The sequence below is a fragment of the Phascolarctos cinereus genome, unplaced genomic scaffold (genome assembly GCF_003287225.1).
Source record: "Phascolarctos cinereus isolate Bilbo 61053 unplaced genomic scaffold, phaCin_HiC Scaffold_4;HRSCAF=312, whole genome shotgun sequence".
NCBI lineage: Eukaryota > Metazoa > Chordata > Mammalia > Diprotodontia > Phascolarctidae > Phascolarctos > Phascolarctos cinereus.
The window spans coordinates 655,181,046-655,198,631 of NW_027555847.1; the positions used below are offsets into that span (position 1 = coordinate 655,181,046).

The 17,586-nt window shown below is 49.1% G+C and overlaps 1 protein-coding gene across 1 annotated transcript; it reads left to right on the forward strand.

The window, feature by feature from the left end:
* The first annotated feature begins 3,397 nt into the window (after positions 1-3,397).
* On the forward strand, positions 3,398-14,792 carry NRBP2 (nuclear receptor binding protein 2). The gene is made up of 18 exons (XM_020995283.2): positions 3,398-3,724; positions 5,340-5,462; positions 5,554-5,655; positions 5,930-6,019; positions 6,190-6,230; positions 6,717-6,811; positions 6,934-6,957; positions 7,069-7,152; positions 7,361-7,416; positions 7,691-7,786; positions 11,803-11,935; positions 12,209-12,311; positions 12,479-12,529; positions 12,645-12,780; positions 13,334-13,387; positions 13,537-13,600; positions 13,911-13,966; positions 14,084-14,792. Exons 1-18 carry the CDS (start codon positions 3,611-3,613, stop codon positions 14,150-14,152), a joined length of 1,491 nt encoding a protein of 496 aa, XP_020850942.1. The 5' UTR covers positions 3,398-3,610; the 3' UTR covers positions 14,153-14,792.
* The last annotated feature ends 2,794 nt before the right edge of the window (positions 14,793-17,586 follow it).

Below are 17,586 nucleotides of genomic sequence, written 5' to 3' on the forward strand. Positions count from 1 at the left end.
ATGTAGTCCCATTCCCTCATTTTACAGGTAAGGAAGGGAGGCCCAGGGAGATTTAGTGACTCACCCAACGTCTCATAGGGAGTAGGCACCTCCACTGAAGGTTACAACATAGTAATCTCACAACACATAATCTCATCAAATTGATCAGGTGTTCACCTCCCATTACAACTCGATCTCTATGGTTCCTTTCAGCTCTGAACCAGTGGTCTTCTATAGCCAATCACTAGTCAGGTGGACATTTTCTTGGTTTCTACCCAGATTGTTGCATTAAGGAGATAAGAACTGCTAAAATCAGGAACTGAAATTCCAAGAACATTGTCATTAATGATCTTGTCAATCACAGCAGTTAAAAACCCAAGGAACTGGGCTGCTCTTTGGACATCAGGCCAGAGAGGAAAAGGCCCATCAGGTGGCAACACATGTGAAAGAAGTCACATAGAGAGGGTGGGCTCACTCTGTGGTTTAGGGCGCTCCATCTCTCCTTCTCCCTCACCGTATGAGAGCCATAATCCTCCTTTGAAGACATAAACAGGGCTCAGTTTCTTATAATCTAGTCAATAGCCTACTAATATTCAAACTCCTTAAGAGTCTGCCCAATATGACAGATGTTCTAATAAATCTTTTCTTTGGCTGAAAAAAAAAAAAAAGAAAACATAAACAGACAGCAGAGACCTCCTAATACCAGGCTGGGGAAGCAAGGCAGAGATGGTATGACCCCGGTGCTGAGCAAAGATCATAGAGTGAGAACCAGGAAGCAGCTCTCCCTGGGGAGAAGATAGCTACTCACCCTAATCCCTCAGATCCTCTGAGGGAGTATTTTAGGAGCCACTTGGGTTGCAGTAAAGTCATCTATTCCGTCAAAGGCTTCTGGGAGAGTTTAGGGAAAATGAAGTTGTGAGCTTATCTATCACAGGGTTGGCTGCTTGTTCTGGGAACGGAAATAGCTGACCCTTTTACCTGAATGGCAGGTGGCAGTTAAAAGTTTAAGTACTATGTCTTTTAAAATTAGGTTTTCTTTTCATAAAGGTATTTTGGACTATAATTGAAATGTCTTTTTCTTTTGGTTCAAAGTGGGGAAAGATATAAGGGTATTAATGGGAAATGAAGCATGAGCTATATTTGGACATGATCTGACTTGTGATAAATTTTGAAACATATTCTGTTAATAAAAATTTTACATTTCAAACCCTAGACCAAGCTGGGGAGGTAGATGCTTCCACATCATTTCTCATCTGCTGCTGCTTCTGCATTTAGGAAAATTTCCTGAACTATCTGAAGTTACAGTATCAGTCACTTTTACTTTGAAGGTATCTAATCAACCCCTCTTCATGTGATTACTAGTTTACCCCTCCTCATTAAGCTTAAAATTCTGCAGAGGGAGGGTGTAGCAGAGTGCAGTTCTGAACTCTTTCTGACCAGGAGGATATAGGAGCCAGGAGAGACAGCTCCACAAGGCAACTGCCACACTTCCTATTGTCACTTGTGGATATACAATGCACTGAAAATGTATACTTGAGAGTAGGGAGGAAGACAGGTGAAGATGAAAATTTAGGGTAAAAAAAAGGAAGAAATATATGAGGATAGAACATGGGTGACAATGTCCCCCTGCTGAAAAATTTCTTTCTATCCTCAAATTTTTCTTCCTTTTTTAGGGGGCAGGGGATCCTACCAAGGCAGCTAGGTTGCCCAATGGATAGAGCACTGGCCCTGGAGTCAGGAGGACCTGAGTTCAAATCCGGCCTCAGACACATAATACTTCCTACCTGCGTGACTCTGGGCAAGTCACTTAACCCCAATTGCCTCACTAAAAAAAAAAAAAACCCAAAAAAACCCCTACCTTCTATCATTCCTTATTTGTGCACATGGCATATCCTCCTTCCCCTATAAGTTACTTGAGGGCAGCAACTAAATTCATCAGGGTTTCTCTGATCACTCCTGCTACATATATATCCCTGGGATGTATAATAGGAGGAGAATAAGTGGTATAGTAGAGCTCTGGCCCTGGAATCAGCCTCAGAAGCTTACTAGCTGAGCAAGCCTGAGCAAGTCACTTGTAAAGTAGGAATAAGAATAACAAATGGGGCAGCTTGGTGGTGCAATGGATGGAGTGCCAGGCCTGGATTCAGGAAGACTCATCTTCCTGAGTTCAAATCTGGCCTCAGACACTTACTAGCTGTGTGACCCTTGGAAAGTCACTTAACCCTATTTGCCTCAGTTTCCTCATCTGTAAAGTGAACTGGAGAAGAAAATGGCGAACTACTTCAATACCTTGGACAAGAAAACCCCAAATGGAGTCACATAGAGTCTGACAAGACTGAACAGCAGCAACAACAGTAAACTTACCTCCGAAAGTGCGATAAAGCACCTACAGTTGAAGTTGTAGTGTAGACAAAATGGGATATTTGTAAAGTGCTTTGCAAACCAGCCTTAAAGTGCTACACAAATGTTAGCTATTATTATCATTAATGAATGGTTTGTTAACTTGGTTTCAGAGGTACCCTGCTGCTAAATGATCTGCTCTCTTAGAAAGAACGCTGAATTTGAAATCAGAAGATATGGATTCAAATTCTAATTCTGCCTGTCACTTATTGCTGTGAGACCTTGGGTAAGTCACTTAGCCCCTTTGCGCTTCAGTTTCCTCATCAATCTAACACCAAGTATTAATCATCTACTTATGTGCCAAGCTATAGTACACACTGGGAATATCCAAAGATATAACTGAAACAGTCCCTGCCTTCAGGCAGTTTACATTCTTCTGGGGGAGGCATGTAAACACGGAATATATCTGAATATATATAAATATAAATATAAAATACTAGGCAATGGGTGGGGGCACTGACATTTGGGGAGATCAGAAAAGATTTCCTGTAAGAGGTGGCATTTGAGCTGAACTTTAGAGAAAGAAAATTAGAGATTTCTAAACGTGGAGGTGAGATAGGAAGTACGTTTCAGGCATCAGAGAAAGCCCATGCAAAGGGGTGTGTGTGTGTGTGTGTGCGTGTGCGTGTGCGTGTGCGTGTGTGTGTGTGTGTGTGTGTGTAAGGGGTTTCTCAATAGATGTGTATGTGTAGTGAGTGTGTGTGGTGTGTGTGTAAGGGGATTCTCAACAGATGTGTGTGTGTGTGTGTGTGTGTGTGTGTGTGTAAGGGGCTTCTCAATAGATGTGTGTGTGTGGTGTGTGTGTGTGTGTAAGGGGCTTCTCAATAGATGCCCACGCCCGCCAGGAACAGAGACACCCACTAGTGCACACTGGCACACTCAGACACAAGGGTGGGGCCGCGGGCTGGGGGCTGGCCAATGGGAGGGGGCCCCGAGCCGCGACGGGGGCGGGACGAAGTGGTCTAGCCAGCCCGAGGCGGACCCCGCGGGGCGGGACCAGGCGGGCGGAGCTCCGCGGCCGCTCCCAGGCTCCCGCCTCGGCCCCGTTGCAGCTGCGGCCGGAGCGCTGCAAGAGGAGCCCAGAGGGGATCCGGGAGAGGGAGGGGCGGGGCCCTGCCCGTGGCCGTGACCGTGAGCCAGCAGAGCCCGCCGAGCCTCCGGCCTGGCCCGCGCCGGCCCCAGCCCCGGTCCCGGCCCCCGGCCCCGCACCGCTCCCCGGGCGGCCGCAGCCATGGCGGCCCCGGAGCCGGCGCGGCGGGGCCGGGAGCGGGAGGACGAGAGCGAGGACGAGAGCGAGATCCTGGAAGAGAGTCCGTGCGGCCGCTGGCAGAAGCGCCGGGAGCAGGTGGGGCCCGGGCCCCCCGAGGCTGGGAGCGACCGCGCGGCCAGACATCGAGCAGGACCTGGCCCAGGCTGGGCGCGAGCGCTAGAACTAAGGGGACTTGGGGTCTTGGGAAGGGGACTGCCTGAAGCGGGGAGGGGGGGCGGCCCGTGGAGTCGCTGGGACCCTGGGGGGCTCGTGGGCCCTGAGCTGTGAACGAGGAGCTCCGGGAAAAGGGAGACGCTAGGACCCAGGGGGCACGTGAGCCTAGGGCTGAGGAGGGGGAGCGGTGGCTGGGGGGAGATTCTGAGACCCGAAGGGTTCGTGGGCGGGGAACGTAGAGCCCTTGGTGAAAAGCAAACTGTGGGACGCGAGGGGCCGGGTGGGAGGGGCCCAGGGCTTTCATGGGGCTGTGGGTTTGTGGATAGGGGTCAATAGGAACCAGGGATAGTTGGGGCACTGAGGGCGGGGTCTAGCGGTAGGAGAGAAGGTAGTTTCTATTTGCTGTGCCTTTAGGGCGGGGGTTCAAAGTGTTATGTGATGGGAGGGAACCAGCAGCTGAATCCTGCCACTGTGGGGATGCAGGGTGGGGCCCTGAGGGGCTCGGGTGGATGGGGAGCGAGTCTTCTGCCTGCTTTGGCTTAGTGCCCAGGACTTGATCCCTCAGTACCATACCCGCTCCTCCTTTGCCCCACCTCCCTTCCCCCAGCTCTGTTTTTGCCTTACTCCGTTTAAAGCAGGGGGAGAGGGGACAGACAGGCAGACAGACACATTCCCCTAATAGAGTAGGGGGAGAGAGTGGACAGACACATTTTTTTCAGTGTGTACAAGGAGGAATTGCGCAGTACCATACATAGTGGGTTAGGGTGATGAATCTCAGTAAGATCCCTACTTTTTGCCTTGCTCCCTTTAGAGCAAAGAGAGAGCTGGGACAGACATCTCCTAGTGAGGGGAGGAAAGAGGGGGCAGACAGAAGTCTCCATTCCCCACCCCCATGCAGTGTATACAAAGAGGAAGGACCACAGTACCATTGGGGGGGGTCTGGATTTGTCACAGACTGGGGGGGATTGGGAGGCATATATGCAGCAGACATTCCTAATTTGATTAATCCTCCTCTCCTGCTGTTTACCAAGTCCCTGGGTTCTAGGGACACTTGTCATTTTGGGGATGGGATGAAAGGAAGATAGGAGCAGGATGAGAGCTCCCCAACTAGGGGCCCCAGGGGAAGCCACCTTTAGGAGGGCATTCTAGGCGAAAGGCAGGGTTTTGTATCTCAGCAATATCCTAGGGGACCAAAGGGGCCCCTGTCCCTTAGTTACTTCAGCTTTTCCTTTTGGATCAGCCGACTGGTCTGTTCCTTCCTCTCCCCTCCCCTTCCCTTCTGAGTCCAGGCTAGAGATGAGAGGAGCCTTTGTGTGACCCAAGGGGGCCAGGGAAGGGAAGGGGAGGTGGGGCTGGCATGGGCCTGTGTCTTTGCCCAGCTTGTCCAAATCCCCACCCCTTGGCCCTGATCCCTGACTTGACTGGCCCCCTTCATAACCACACCTCACCGTGCCCAGCTTGAGCCCCTAACCTGCCAAGCTCCTGCCTTGTACACTCCTGGCTTCTGGTACCATGAATGATCCCGCTCCCTCCCCAGGTCAACCAGGGCAACATGCCAGGGATCCAGAGCACTTTCCTAGCCATGGACACAGAGGAAGGTGTGGAGGTTGTGTGGAATGAGCTACACTTCACGGACAGGAAGGCCTTCAAGGCCCATGAGGTGACCTCTCCCTCCCTCCCAACATCCACTGATTGGTATCTCTTGCTCCCAGTCTGTGCTTCATCTTCCCCTCTACCCTCTGGTCCCCCAGGAGAAGATCCAGACCATGTTTGAACAACTGGTGCTCGTGGACCATCCCAACATTGTCAAGCTGCACAAATACTGGCTAGACACGCCAGAATCCAAGGCCCGGGTGAGCCCAGTGTCCTGCCCAGTGCAGAGCTTGCCTCTTGACCTGTTCCAAGCTGGACCCTGTCCCTTTCCTTTCCTCCAGTCCTTGAGGAGGGTCAGGGCTAGGGACTCAGACTAGATTGTCACCTAACCTCCTCCTGCTGCCCCTGCTTATTGAATATGCCAGTCTTCATTAAGCTCCTCTTATATGCCAGTCCTCATCGTCAAGGAGCTCCCCAAGCCCCTGGGAATATGAGGAGAGTACCTAGAGCTGAACCCTGGTCTTGCCCATTTAGGTGATCTTCATCACTGAGTACGTCTCCTCAGGCAGCCTCAAGCAGTTTTTGAAGAAGACAAAGAAAAACCATAAGGCCATGAACGCCCGGGTATGGGGGCTCTGGGGGAAGGGACTGTTGGTGTTGGTGCTGAGGAGCTGGACTCAGGATTTTAATTCCATCTCTGAAGACTTTCTGGTGTTTGGTGCCTGGTAGGGAATAAACTTGCTGTTTCCCCAAAGCAGCCAGAACTTAAGCCCTCTCCTTTCCTCTGCCCCTAGGCCTGGAAACGCTGGTGTACACAGATTTTGTCTGCTCTCAGGTGAGGTGGCCCCAGCCCCCAGTCCGCTTGCTTTGTGTTTTCCTTGTACTACTTCGTATCCCCAGCTCACCCCTCTACTTGGCTTTTAGTCCCCCATCTACTCTCTCCAATCTCTCATTTCCCCCAGTATCTGATTCTCTCTCTGAATTTGACCCTAGCCCATTTGACCATGGGCTAGTCACTTGAACTCCCAGTGCTCCAGAAAACTCTCTGAAAGAACATATTACAGATAAGTTGCTAATCTGCATTGATAGAGTTTCTTCACTGGGAGTTCTTCACACTAATGAAATCATAGATTTGGAACCCCCCCCTCAACACACACACACCACACCACACACCACACACACACACACACACACACACACACACACACGCACACACACACACTCTGTCTCTCTGTTTCTCTCTGTTTTTCTCTCTCTCTGATACCATATCTCCTGGCCTCTAGCTCTTTCTGACCCTGAGCCTGGGTCTGTGTCTCCCCAGCTTTCTTCATTCCTGCAACCCTCCCATCATTCACGGCAACTTGACCAGTGACACCATCTTCATCCAGCACAATGGCCTAATCAAGATTGGTTCTGGTGAGGCTGGCCTGGGGGGCCATGGAAGGGAGGAGAGCCAGAGAGGAGGGAGGGCCCCGCTTTTTGCTGGCTCTGCTCCTCCTCACCACCCATTCACATTTTTCTCTTTCTTTCTCCCTCAGTCTGGCATAGGGTATTCTCCAATGGTGAGTTTGAGGGGGGGGAGGTTGGGGGGTGGGAATAGATGGGGATACATCAAATGCCTTTTTGGGGAAATCCTTAGGGGCCACCTCACTCCTTCAATCTACTCCCTCCAGCAATTCCAGATGATCTCCGTAGCCCCATACGCATTGAGCGAGAGGAACAGCGAAACTTGCATTTTTTCCCCCCGGAGTATGGCCGTGAGTGACCACTGGGACCCTAGGGCTGTCTTCTTCCGGGCCTTCTTTTTCCTTACAGTTCTCCATACCCACTCCCATGTTCTCTTACCCCTAACCCTTTAGTACCTGCACCATCTTCCTTAATCCCTGACCCTGTGATACCTTCTCCTTGAACTTTGACCCTGTGGTGTACATCCTTCCTCCCCTACCCTTGCTTCCTCGATTTCAGAGGTTGCTGACGGGACAGCTGTGGACATCTTTTCATTCGGGATGTGTGCACTGGAGGTATTGGCCCCCCTCCCCCTGATCTCCCCAGCATGGCCTTCTTGCTCATTATCCTACCCTGTCCATGACCTTTCCTCCCAGCATGCCCTTTCCAGCCCCTCCCTAGAATCCTCCACCCTCTTTTCTCACCCTGAGCAGAGTCCCTGGTCATTCCTTCCTCTTCTTAAACTCCCATACCTGCCCTCTTATCCTGCTTCCTGCCCCTACTTCCCCCATTTTTCTCTCTTACACAGCTCTTACCCAGGCTCTGCCTCTGGTCTCTTCCCCTTCTCAGATGGCTGTGCTAGAGATCCAGTCCAATGGGGACACCCGGGTGACTGAAGAGGCTATCGCCCGTGCCCGCCACTCACTGAGTGACCCTAATATGCGGGTAAGAGCCTACATCCCCTCCCAGTTCCTCCTTAGCATTCTTCCTGTGTTCCACTAGTCATATATCATCTCTAGGTTTTATTTGGTGTCATACATGGCTTAACTTTTCTCTTTCACCAGTGGAGGCTCTTTCTGGTTGCCAACATTAGAGAATGGCCACAAGAGACTCCTAGTGGTCAGGAATCATAGACTTAGTTATGAAAGGAACCTTAAAGGGCATCTGGTCCAACCTTCCCATTTTTCAGATAAAGAAATTGTATCCCAGAGATGTCAGGTGACTTGCTTAAGGTCACACATGTGCAATCAGAATTTGAATCCAGGCTCTCAGATTCCATTGTAACATATTCTTCTCTCTGACTCAGCAACCCTTTGACTCCTCTTCTTTTTCCTGCCCAGTTGCTGGGTCACATGTATGGTCTCTCTGGAGTTTTCATATTTTTTATTTTTTGCTGAAATGTTGATACATACACATGTTCCTGCTTTTGGTAACACTTTCCTGTATCTCTAATCATTTCAGTAGTCAAGGGCAGCCTTGTCCACTGCCTAGCCTTATTTGGGGGTGGGAGAGGTAACTGAGATTAAGTGACTTGCCCAGGATCACATAGCTAGTAAGTATCTGAAGTCAGATTTGAACTCAGGTCCTCCTGACTCTAGGTGAGGCCAGTGCTCTATCCACTTCACCAGCTAGCTACCCCTTGCCTAGCCTTATTTAAGAATATCATGGCCCATTCTTTACATCATGACTAATGGGAAAATATGCTTAATATGAATGTATAAGTAGAGCCTATATCAGATTGCATGCTATCTTGCGGGGGGGGGGGCGGAGAGGAATGGGAGGAGGAGAAAATTTAAAACTCAAGGTCTTATGGAAGTGGATATTGAAAACTAAAATTAAATAAATTTTTTTAAAAAAAGAATATCATGGCCCAAGTATTTCCCATAGTGGTCATTCCCTCCCATACTTCACCTGATTCCATAGTTCTTTCTTGTCTGTGACAGGACCAGCTAACTCTTGCCAACCTGGAGAGGTATCCTCTTTTACCTGGACGCCAGGCTTTCCCTGTGGGCCTCAGGTTTTGTACTTAGTATGAAGTTGGCTCCTTTGTCCCCTTTTTGGAGTCCCCTTCCCAAACCTAGCTGCTGGAAAACAATTATTACCCACCTGGGCATTCTTTCCTCTTTCTTCAGGTCACCAATATGCTCCCTTTCCTAGAGTTTTTTCTCTCTTGGTTTGAGCTTAAGCCTTGCTGTCTCCCTACTTCCTGCTTCTTTGCCTGGCTTGCCTCTAAAAGTCCTTTTCTACTTCTTAAAGTTGGCTGCGATTCATCAGAGTGGTCAGTCTTCACTTCTTGTTCTGGGGAGCCACCCTGATGCAATCTGCTCAGAATCCATGAGCGAGATCACACCTTCCATTGTGGCCCATTTTCTTTTCACTTTGATAGCTCTTAAGTAGGGAAAGTATTCCCCCTCACAACAACCTTATCTGGGCTGTGATGCTAATGTTACTCTCCCTGTTTTTCTGTGTGGTGCAAAGGTTAAGTACCTTGCCATGGTCCCACAGCCATTAAGTATCAGAAGTGGGATTTGAACCCAGGTTTCCTGTCTTCTCAGTCCAGTGCCTTTTTCCTCTAAGTTACCTTGATAGAGATTTATAGCTCTATTTATTTCCCTAGGTGTGAACTGATGACCTCATTATCCCAAGTGACTTTTATACTGCTGCCTTGCTACACAGCTATCATTCCTTGAGCAGTGACTTACCAAGCCCCTGTTATGCTACAAGGCTGGGGTGCTGAACACAAAAAATACAAGGATAAATAATGACACTTTCCCTAGTCTTTAGGAGCTTGAGACCCTGAGATCTTTTTCAGATGAACTGTATTGTCTGACCATACCTTCCCCTGCCTTATACTTACCAAGTGATTTTTTTAAACCCAGCTGTAGAACTTTAGACTTATATCCATTAAATTCCATCTTTTTAGATTCGACTCTTTTTCTTTTAAGAGCTTTTTAGATCCTAAATATGTGATTCTGTGTTGGCTGGCTCTACCCGTCTTCCATCATCTGCACATCTAAATCATTGATCAAATTGTTAACCAGCTGAGGGTCAAGGAGAAGTCCCTGAGGCAGTCCTTCAAGTTGACATTCAAACAATCAATAAGCATTTCTTAAGTGCTGGGAACTGTGCTCCAAGGTGGCAGTAGGAAGACAAAAAAAATGAAATTGTCAGGGCAGCTAGATGGCGCAGTGGATGGAGGACTGGCCCTGGAGTCAGGAGGACCTGAGTTCAAATCTGGCCTCATACCAAACACTTGACACTTACTAGCTGTGTGACTCTAGGCAAGTCACTTAACCCCAATTGCGTTGCAAAAAAAAAAAAAAGAAATTGTCTCTGTCCTCAAAGAACTTACCTTCTATTGGGTGAGACAACGTGTGCATATGTAAGCATTTCCAGTATGGTTATACAAATTAATTTAGGATGTTGGGCACTAGCAGATGAGGCAGCATTAGGCATGAGGCACAGCCAATTCAGAGGTCCAGAGACAGCAAAGAATGTCACCTTAGAGGAACAGCAAGGATGACAGTTTGGTTGGACTATAAAGTGTGAAGAGTAAGAAGAGTAAGAAGCCTGGAAAGGGAAGTTGGCGTCAGGTTGTAAAGGGTTCTGAATATGAAATGGAGAAGCTTAAGCTTAAGGGTCTAGAGGTAATGGGGAGCCACTGAATTTATTGAGCAGGAGAATGACATGGTCCAACCAGTGCTTTTAGAATATCAATATGGGGGCAGCTAGGTGGTGCAGTGGATAGAGCACCAGCCTGAAGTCAGGAGGACCTGAGTTCAAATCTGGCCTCAGACCAAACACTTGACACTTACTAGCTGCGTGACCCCGGGCAAGTCACTTAACCCCAATTGCCTTTAAAAAAAATATATCAATATGACAGCTGTGTAGAGATGAGCTAGACAGGGGAAACACTTAAAGCAGGGAGACGAATTGGGAGGCTATTACAGTAGTCTAAGTGAGAATCGATGAGGGCCTGATTTACTTGGTATAGCCTTGTGAGAAGAGAGAAGGAGATAGATATAGGTGATGTTGGGGAGGTAGACTTGACTAGACTTAGCACTGTATTAGCTCTGTGTGTGTGTCTGTGTCTGTGTGTGAGAGTGAGTGTGAATGATAGAGAAGGGGGAAGGGAGATATTGGCTCATTAGTGACTAATCTTTAGGGCTAATCACTCAAGGAGTTCTGAATCCACCTAATCTTACTATCTTCTGTCTCCATTTGTTTGTCTTGTCCAAAAGGAAACCCTGAGATGTTTTGTTAAGGATGGTGTTTTGTAAAGTGACCTAGAAATAGCAAGGCCCCAGGGTTTGCCCCTCCCCCTCACGGTTCTGTAACTGTTTCAGTGCTTTTTTTCTCTTTGGCATCATCTTTTTGGTACATGGGATGTCATGTAGGGGCTGCCAAAATGTGCAGGCCTCTCTCCAGTTCTGGCGTCTCTGGCAAAGTTTGGCATCTCTTTTCCTCACTCTCCCATGTCTCCTTTTTTTTTGTTCTTAAATATAAATTTTGATTTTTTTGGTTACATTTTCCACTCCCCCACTCATTCCCAGAGAACTATCTCTTATGATAAAGAGTTAAAAAAAAAAAGAGGAAAGGAAAAAGAAGTTCCACAATGTTAACTAATGTACCAGAGAGGTCTGACATTCAATGCAGATTTTCTTTCAAATGCCCAGTTTCTTTGCAGCTGCCTGGCTAGGCCTAGACTTTAAGGAAGGTCCTACCTTCAGTTCTTCCAGCCTTTTATTCATGAACACGTTCCCAGGAGGGAAGGGCAGGTGCTCATAGATGCCAGCATTGGGTCTTTGGGGAAAACAGATTTCTCCTCTATCTCAGAAGGAGTCCAGAGTGTCTGTTTCTCTCTCTTTGCCTTCCCAATTCATTCAGATCTTGCTAGTGTCTCACCATTCAGCTTTCGAGCTTTCACTCCTCTGCTCCTCATGTGCCCTGTGCCCCCGCAGGAGTTCATCCTGTCATGCCTTGTCTTGGACCCAGCCTGCCGACCTTCCGCTCACAACCTTCTCTTCCACCGAGTGCTCTTTGAAGTTCACTCACTGAAGCTCTTGGCAGCTCATTGTTTCATCCAGCACCAATGTGAGTGACCCACGGCATGGGGAAATGCTCAGTACTCTTGGGAATGACCCAGGGGTGGAAGGCATCCATCGTGGCCGGGTGGGGGGTATATATGTGAGTATCTGGAGTGGGTGGATATGGGGGGAAAGGGTGAGAGTGACTGGGACCTAGGGGTGAATTTTACCTAGCACCTAAGTGAAAGTGACTGAAGGTAGGGAAGGTGTTTGGTTGGCAAATGTGAGTTGGCAGGGAGTATTGATGGCCTATGTGAGTGACCATAAAAGGCCTCTTCAGATCTGATGCCAGAAAATGTGGTAGAGGAAAAGACCAAGGTGATTGACCTCAATATGGTAATGGCTGAGATTCATCGGACTGGCCGGCCAAGGGTTCAGTGGCGGTGAGTGTTTTCCCCCTCCCTCTCCATCTCTGCTTTCTTCTGGGCCTCAGGTCCTGACTGCCCTGAGGGGAGAGGGGGGGAAGTTGAGGTCCGTTCTTGTCTCTGAGGACCCGCTCATCTTTCCATGAGTGTGTATCCTTCCCCTTCCTGTCTCCCCCTCACCCCAGGTACTCTGAGGTCTCATTCTTAGAGCTGGACAAGTTCCTGGAAGATGTCAGGTAAGTAGGTAGCTAGCTGGTTCTTTTGATAAGGGGGAGGGGAGGAGAGGAGATAGGAGGGGTAGAGAGGTTAGTGAATTCATTGTCATTGTTGGGCCTTTCCCTGGTGCTCCAGGAATGGAATCTACCCACTCATGAACTTTGCTGCCTCCCGGCCCCTGGGCCTTCCCCGGGTACTAGCTCCTCCCCCTGAGGATGCCCGAAAAGCCAAGACCCCCACCCCAGAGCCTTTTGATGTGGAGACCAGGAAGGTGAGTTTGGGAGGATCCTAGAACCTCAGAGCTGCAGGGGACCTCAGAGGCATCTAGTCCAGTCCTTTCCCCTTAGGAGAATCCCCTTGACCTGCTCCCATTACTAGAACACTTGTTCAGTTGTTTTTCAGTTGTATCTGACTCTTCGTGACCCCATTTAGGGTTTTCTTGACAAAGATACTGGAGTGGTTTGCCATTTCCTTCTCCAGTGTATTTTAGATGAGGAAGTTGAGGCAAATAGGGTTAAGTGACTTACCCAGGGTGGCACAGCTAGTAAGTGCCTGAGGGCAGATTTGAACTCAGGAAGATGATTCTTCTTGATCGCAGGCCTGGGGCTCTATGCACTGTGGCCACCTGGCTGCCCGAGAGTACTAGGAGTTGCAACTGGAAGTTTGCAAAGCCCTTACAACTACCTGTAGCTGACAAAGAATAATCCATCCTCCTAGTGAAGGGGAATCCACCGGGAGGGGAAGGGGAGAGGGAAAGAGGGAGGATTTATAAAGGGGAGGGGGGCAGGGAGGACAGTGATACCTCTACTTCCCTCCTCCCCCAGGTTGTGCAAATGCAGTGCAACATGGAGATGAATGAGGACAGAGCTCAGTGGCACGTAAGTGGAATCCAAGAGAGCACCCCCTCCCCCAATAAGGTCCCACATTCTCTCCCCCCCACCCCTTAGTCTTCCCAGCACTCACATGACTGCGGCTCTCTGATCCCACCAACATGTGTCCTGGGCTGACACTTTGTCCATTTCTTCAGCTCACTCTGCTCCTGGTCCTGGAAGACAAGTTACACCGACAGCTGAGCTATGATCTCCTGCCAAGTAGGCACTTTGCCCCTACCCTTCTCATGCCCTGCTGTCCTCCTTTCCTCGACCCTGCCCCTCTTCTCAGCCATGTCCCTCCTCTTCTTACCCTTGTCCCTCTCTTCCCCTCCCAGCCCAGGCATGGCTGTGGGCAGTCTGGCTCTGCTCCTGGCCAGTCCCAGCTTAGCTATGGGTTCCCTGCTCAGTGTTGGCACTTTCTCCCTACCCCTCTTTCTGCCTGGTGTGCCCTGGGAGGTGGTTTGGGGGGGGGGGGCAGCAGATTTGACAGGGTAGGAAGGGGCCTTACTCTGTCTTCTGCTCCCTTCAGCTGATAGTTCCAGGGATCTGGCCACAGAATTGGTTCATTATGGCTTCATTCATGAGGTGAGGGGGTGGGGTTGGGAAGGGACCATGGGAAAGGGGTTTAGGGGGAGGAGATGAAGAACTTTCTCCTTCCCCTGTCTTCTTCCCCATGGCTATCCCTCATCCCATTTCCCCCAGGATGACTGTGAAAAACTGGCAGCCTTTCTGGAGAGTACCTTCCACAAATATCGCTCAGCCCCACCCTGACCTGAGCCCTGTGGTCAACCTGCTGGGCCCTTCTTCCTGTAGCCTGGGAAGCATTCCCCAAATGTTACCCAGGAGTGAGAGGGCACCGGAAGTTCACATCCTGCCCTAGCCCAGGGCCACAATTTGCTGCTCCCTAGCTCTGAAAGGGACTTGGGGATGGGGATGGGGGATATAGGGTTATGCTGCTGGAATTGGCTAAGAGAGTGATGAGGTGAGGCAGAGGTGTGTGGGAGTGTCCCTAGAGGAGGTGGGGAGGGGGTGTACCTGATGCTTCCTCCTTGGTGAAAGACTTGGCAGAGGCTATTCTTCCTCTGTTCCCCCCCCCCAAAGAATTTCAGCCAATGAAGTTCCTGTTTCCTTCCCCCAATCCCCAATGCACACATCTTTTTGGGACCAACACCTCCCCCTCCCTCAAGAACCTGTTCCCTCTCCAGGCTTCTGCGTGGCAGACTTGGGATGCCTTTGGCCCCATCATTTTATCCACCTGTGTGGGTTCGGGGCCTATCCTGGGGGACGAGGGGGCTTGTCCTTCTCCCTGAAAAACCAATGGTGTCCTTTTCCTCCTCCTTTTCTCTAATTCACAAGGGGGTGTCCCATGTATTGTTCATGGGATGATGAATAAACAATGTACCTGCACGGATCCGAAGGCCTGCCATTCTTTTTGGGGGATTGGGTGGAGGATCAGCAGAGGGAGGGCAAAGGACTGTTGGGGACAGGGGTCAGTTCCAAGCAGGTTACGGAGCACAGAGTAAGGAGATTGGATGTGGGATTCAGCTGACTTGAGTGCTGGGCTCAGCTTTGCCATGCACCTGTCTCCTCAAGCAAGTCACCTAGCCTCTGGGCCTCAGTTTTCTCATGAAACAATGGCAAATGCTCATTCTTGCCCCCTGTGCCTCACAGGCTGCTTGTAAGTTACTTAAAATCTGGTATATACTGAAAAAGAGAAGCAGTATAGTACAGTGTGTAGAGCCAGGAAGACCTGCATTTAGGACCTGCTTCTGACCCATACCTCTAGTGTGACACCAGCCAGTCATTTAAACCTCCAGGGCCCCAGGCAGTTCTCAGTCTGAAACACATAATCGTTTCCGGTTATATGGAGGCAGTTCTATAGCACTAGCACCTCTATAAGTACGTCTGAACACAAATAGAAATTATACGCATGTTGAGGACCCCCTGTGTGCCTAGCACATGCTAAGCTTCACTAGGGAAGATAAAAATAGATAACTCCTTGTTGTCAGGGAGTTAACAGGATCCTAAAGCTGGAAAGGTCCTCAAATCTGCAAGTTCAACTTATCTCTGAGCATGAAGCCTCATCTGCAGCATCCCTGACGAGCAGGTGTCTGGCTTGAAGACTTGAAGTGACAAGGGGTTTACTACCACCCAAAGCAGCCTGTTCCACTTTTCGGCCAGTCTGATTGTTGGGAAAGTTTCCATTAAGCCAGAATCTGACTCCTTGTAATGTATTCCCATTGCTTAGTTCTGCCCTCTGGGGCTGAGCAGAACAAGAATGATCCCTCTTCCCCGGACAGATTTTCAACTACTTGGAGAGAGCTGCAGAGAAGCCCATCCTGAATTTGCTCCTTTGGCAATGCCCATCCTAAAGCATGGCCCCAAGAACTGGCCACAGTGCCTCGGATATGTTCTGACCAGGACTGAATTCCAGTGAGGAATCACCTTCCTCATTCTGGTCCTAAATGTAGCTGGTGGCACAGTGGGTAGCCTGGAGTCAGGAAGACCTGAGTTCAAATCCAGCCTCAGACACGTACTAGCTGTGTGACCTTGGGTGAGTCACTTAACCTCTGCCTGCTTCATTTTCCTCAACTATAAAATGGTGACTACTTACCTCCCAGAGTTGTTCTGAGGATCAAATAAAGTATTTGTAAAGTGCTTAGCACAGTGCATGACACAGCAAACACTACATAAATGCTAGCTATTATTAGCTAAATACTACCCGAGGTCATTATTCTTAGGCAGCCACATCGAGTTTCTGATAACATATCACATTGAACACAGCACACAAATGTTTCTTTGAATTCCACCTCTTGACTACCCTGCTTTCCTGACACGACTACTGACATACAGTCCTTGTAGCATGCACCTCTCCCAGATCCTGCCTTCCCTGGGACTTCACAGACATCCTGACCACCCTGGGCGAAGGATCTTCCTAGGCAATATTAGTAAATAGCATCCTCATAGATTAATACTTTGTGATCTACAGAACGCTGCACCATACGATTTCCTCACATCTCAAGGGACTCCTGGCGAGCATCCTTGTAGTGACATTGTCAGAGCTGAGTTCTGGGAGGAAAAGAGAGGTAGGGGGCAGCTGTGAGGGTGAACTCAGTCAGTAACAAGCCAGTCAACAGACGTTAGGCACTTGAAATGTGCCAGGAACTAAGGGTAGATACTGAAGATCCAGAGAAATGCAGAAATCTCTGCACAAAGGAGCTCAAATTTCTATGAGGGAGGCAACACACAAACAATTCTGATGTGATCTATACAGAGTAAATTGGAGATAAGCTCAGAGAGAAGACACTAGAACTAAGGCAGATTTTGAAGGTTTCTGGAAAGGAGGAACTTAGCTAAGGCTTGAAGATGTGGAGGGATATAAGGCATAAGAAGGAAAATAGTAAGGGTTCAGGTTATGCAGGACTTTAATTAATATCTTTTTTTTTTTTAGTGAGGCAATCGGGGTTGAGTATCGGGGTGAGTATCAAGCGTCTGAGGCCAGATTTGAACTCAGGTACTCCTGACTCCAGGGCCAGTACCCCATCCACTGCACCATCTGGCTGCCCCTATGCAGGACTTTAAAAGCCAAAGACACTTATAGTTGATCCTAAAGGTAATAGGGACCCACTGGAGTTTATCTTGAATGGTTGGGAGTCAAATCTATGCTTTAGAAAGATCACTCTGGTAGCTGAGTGGAGGATGGATTGGAGTGGGAAGAGATGAGACTGGAAGGCTAACCTGCAGGGTATTGCAATCATCCAGGTAATGAGGTGATAAGGGACAATGCCATTGGAGCATCAGAGGAGAGAAGGCAGCATACACGGAGATGCTACTAAGGTATGATCAACAGAACTTTGCAACAGGTTGGATTTACTACCAGCAACTCTGCTTGGTTTCAACCCCATCATGCTCCTCCCAAGATAAACTCGCCAGGAAATTTGTAATCATGGAGATTGTCTTCAGCTTTGCTACTCATACCACCATATTAGCACCCTCAGTTCCTTTTGACTCTGATTGAAGGGTTGGAGGATAGAACAAAAAACTCCTCTCATAGCCTCCCTATGGGCTTCCTTTGAGCTATTTATAGAGAGGTCACAGTACCAGCCATCTCTCCATATGCCACCTAGGTCTGCTAGGTTTTGGCTCCATCATCTTCTTCGTGACTTAGCCCAGGTACCATCCGGCACTTCCCTCTTACCTTTTTA

Bases quoted from the DNA above. Each gene is read 5' to 3' on its own strand.
- NRBP2 (XM_020995283.2), top strand. From the start codon at position 3,611: ATGGCGGCCCCGGAGCCGGCGCGGCGGGGCCGGGAGCGGGAGGACGAG. The intron at 6,231-6,716 runs GTGAGGTGGCCC...GTGTCTCCCCAG, and splicing joins CAGATTTTGTCTGCTCTCAG to CTTTCTTCATTCCTGCAACC. The intron at 12,781-13,333 runs GTGAGTTTGGGA...CTCCTCCCCCAG, and splicing joins TTGATGTGGAGACCAGGAAG to GTTGTGCAAATGCAGTGCAA.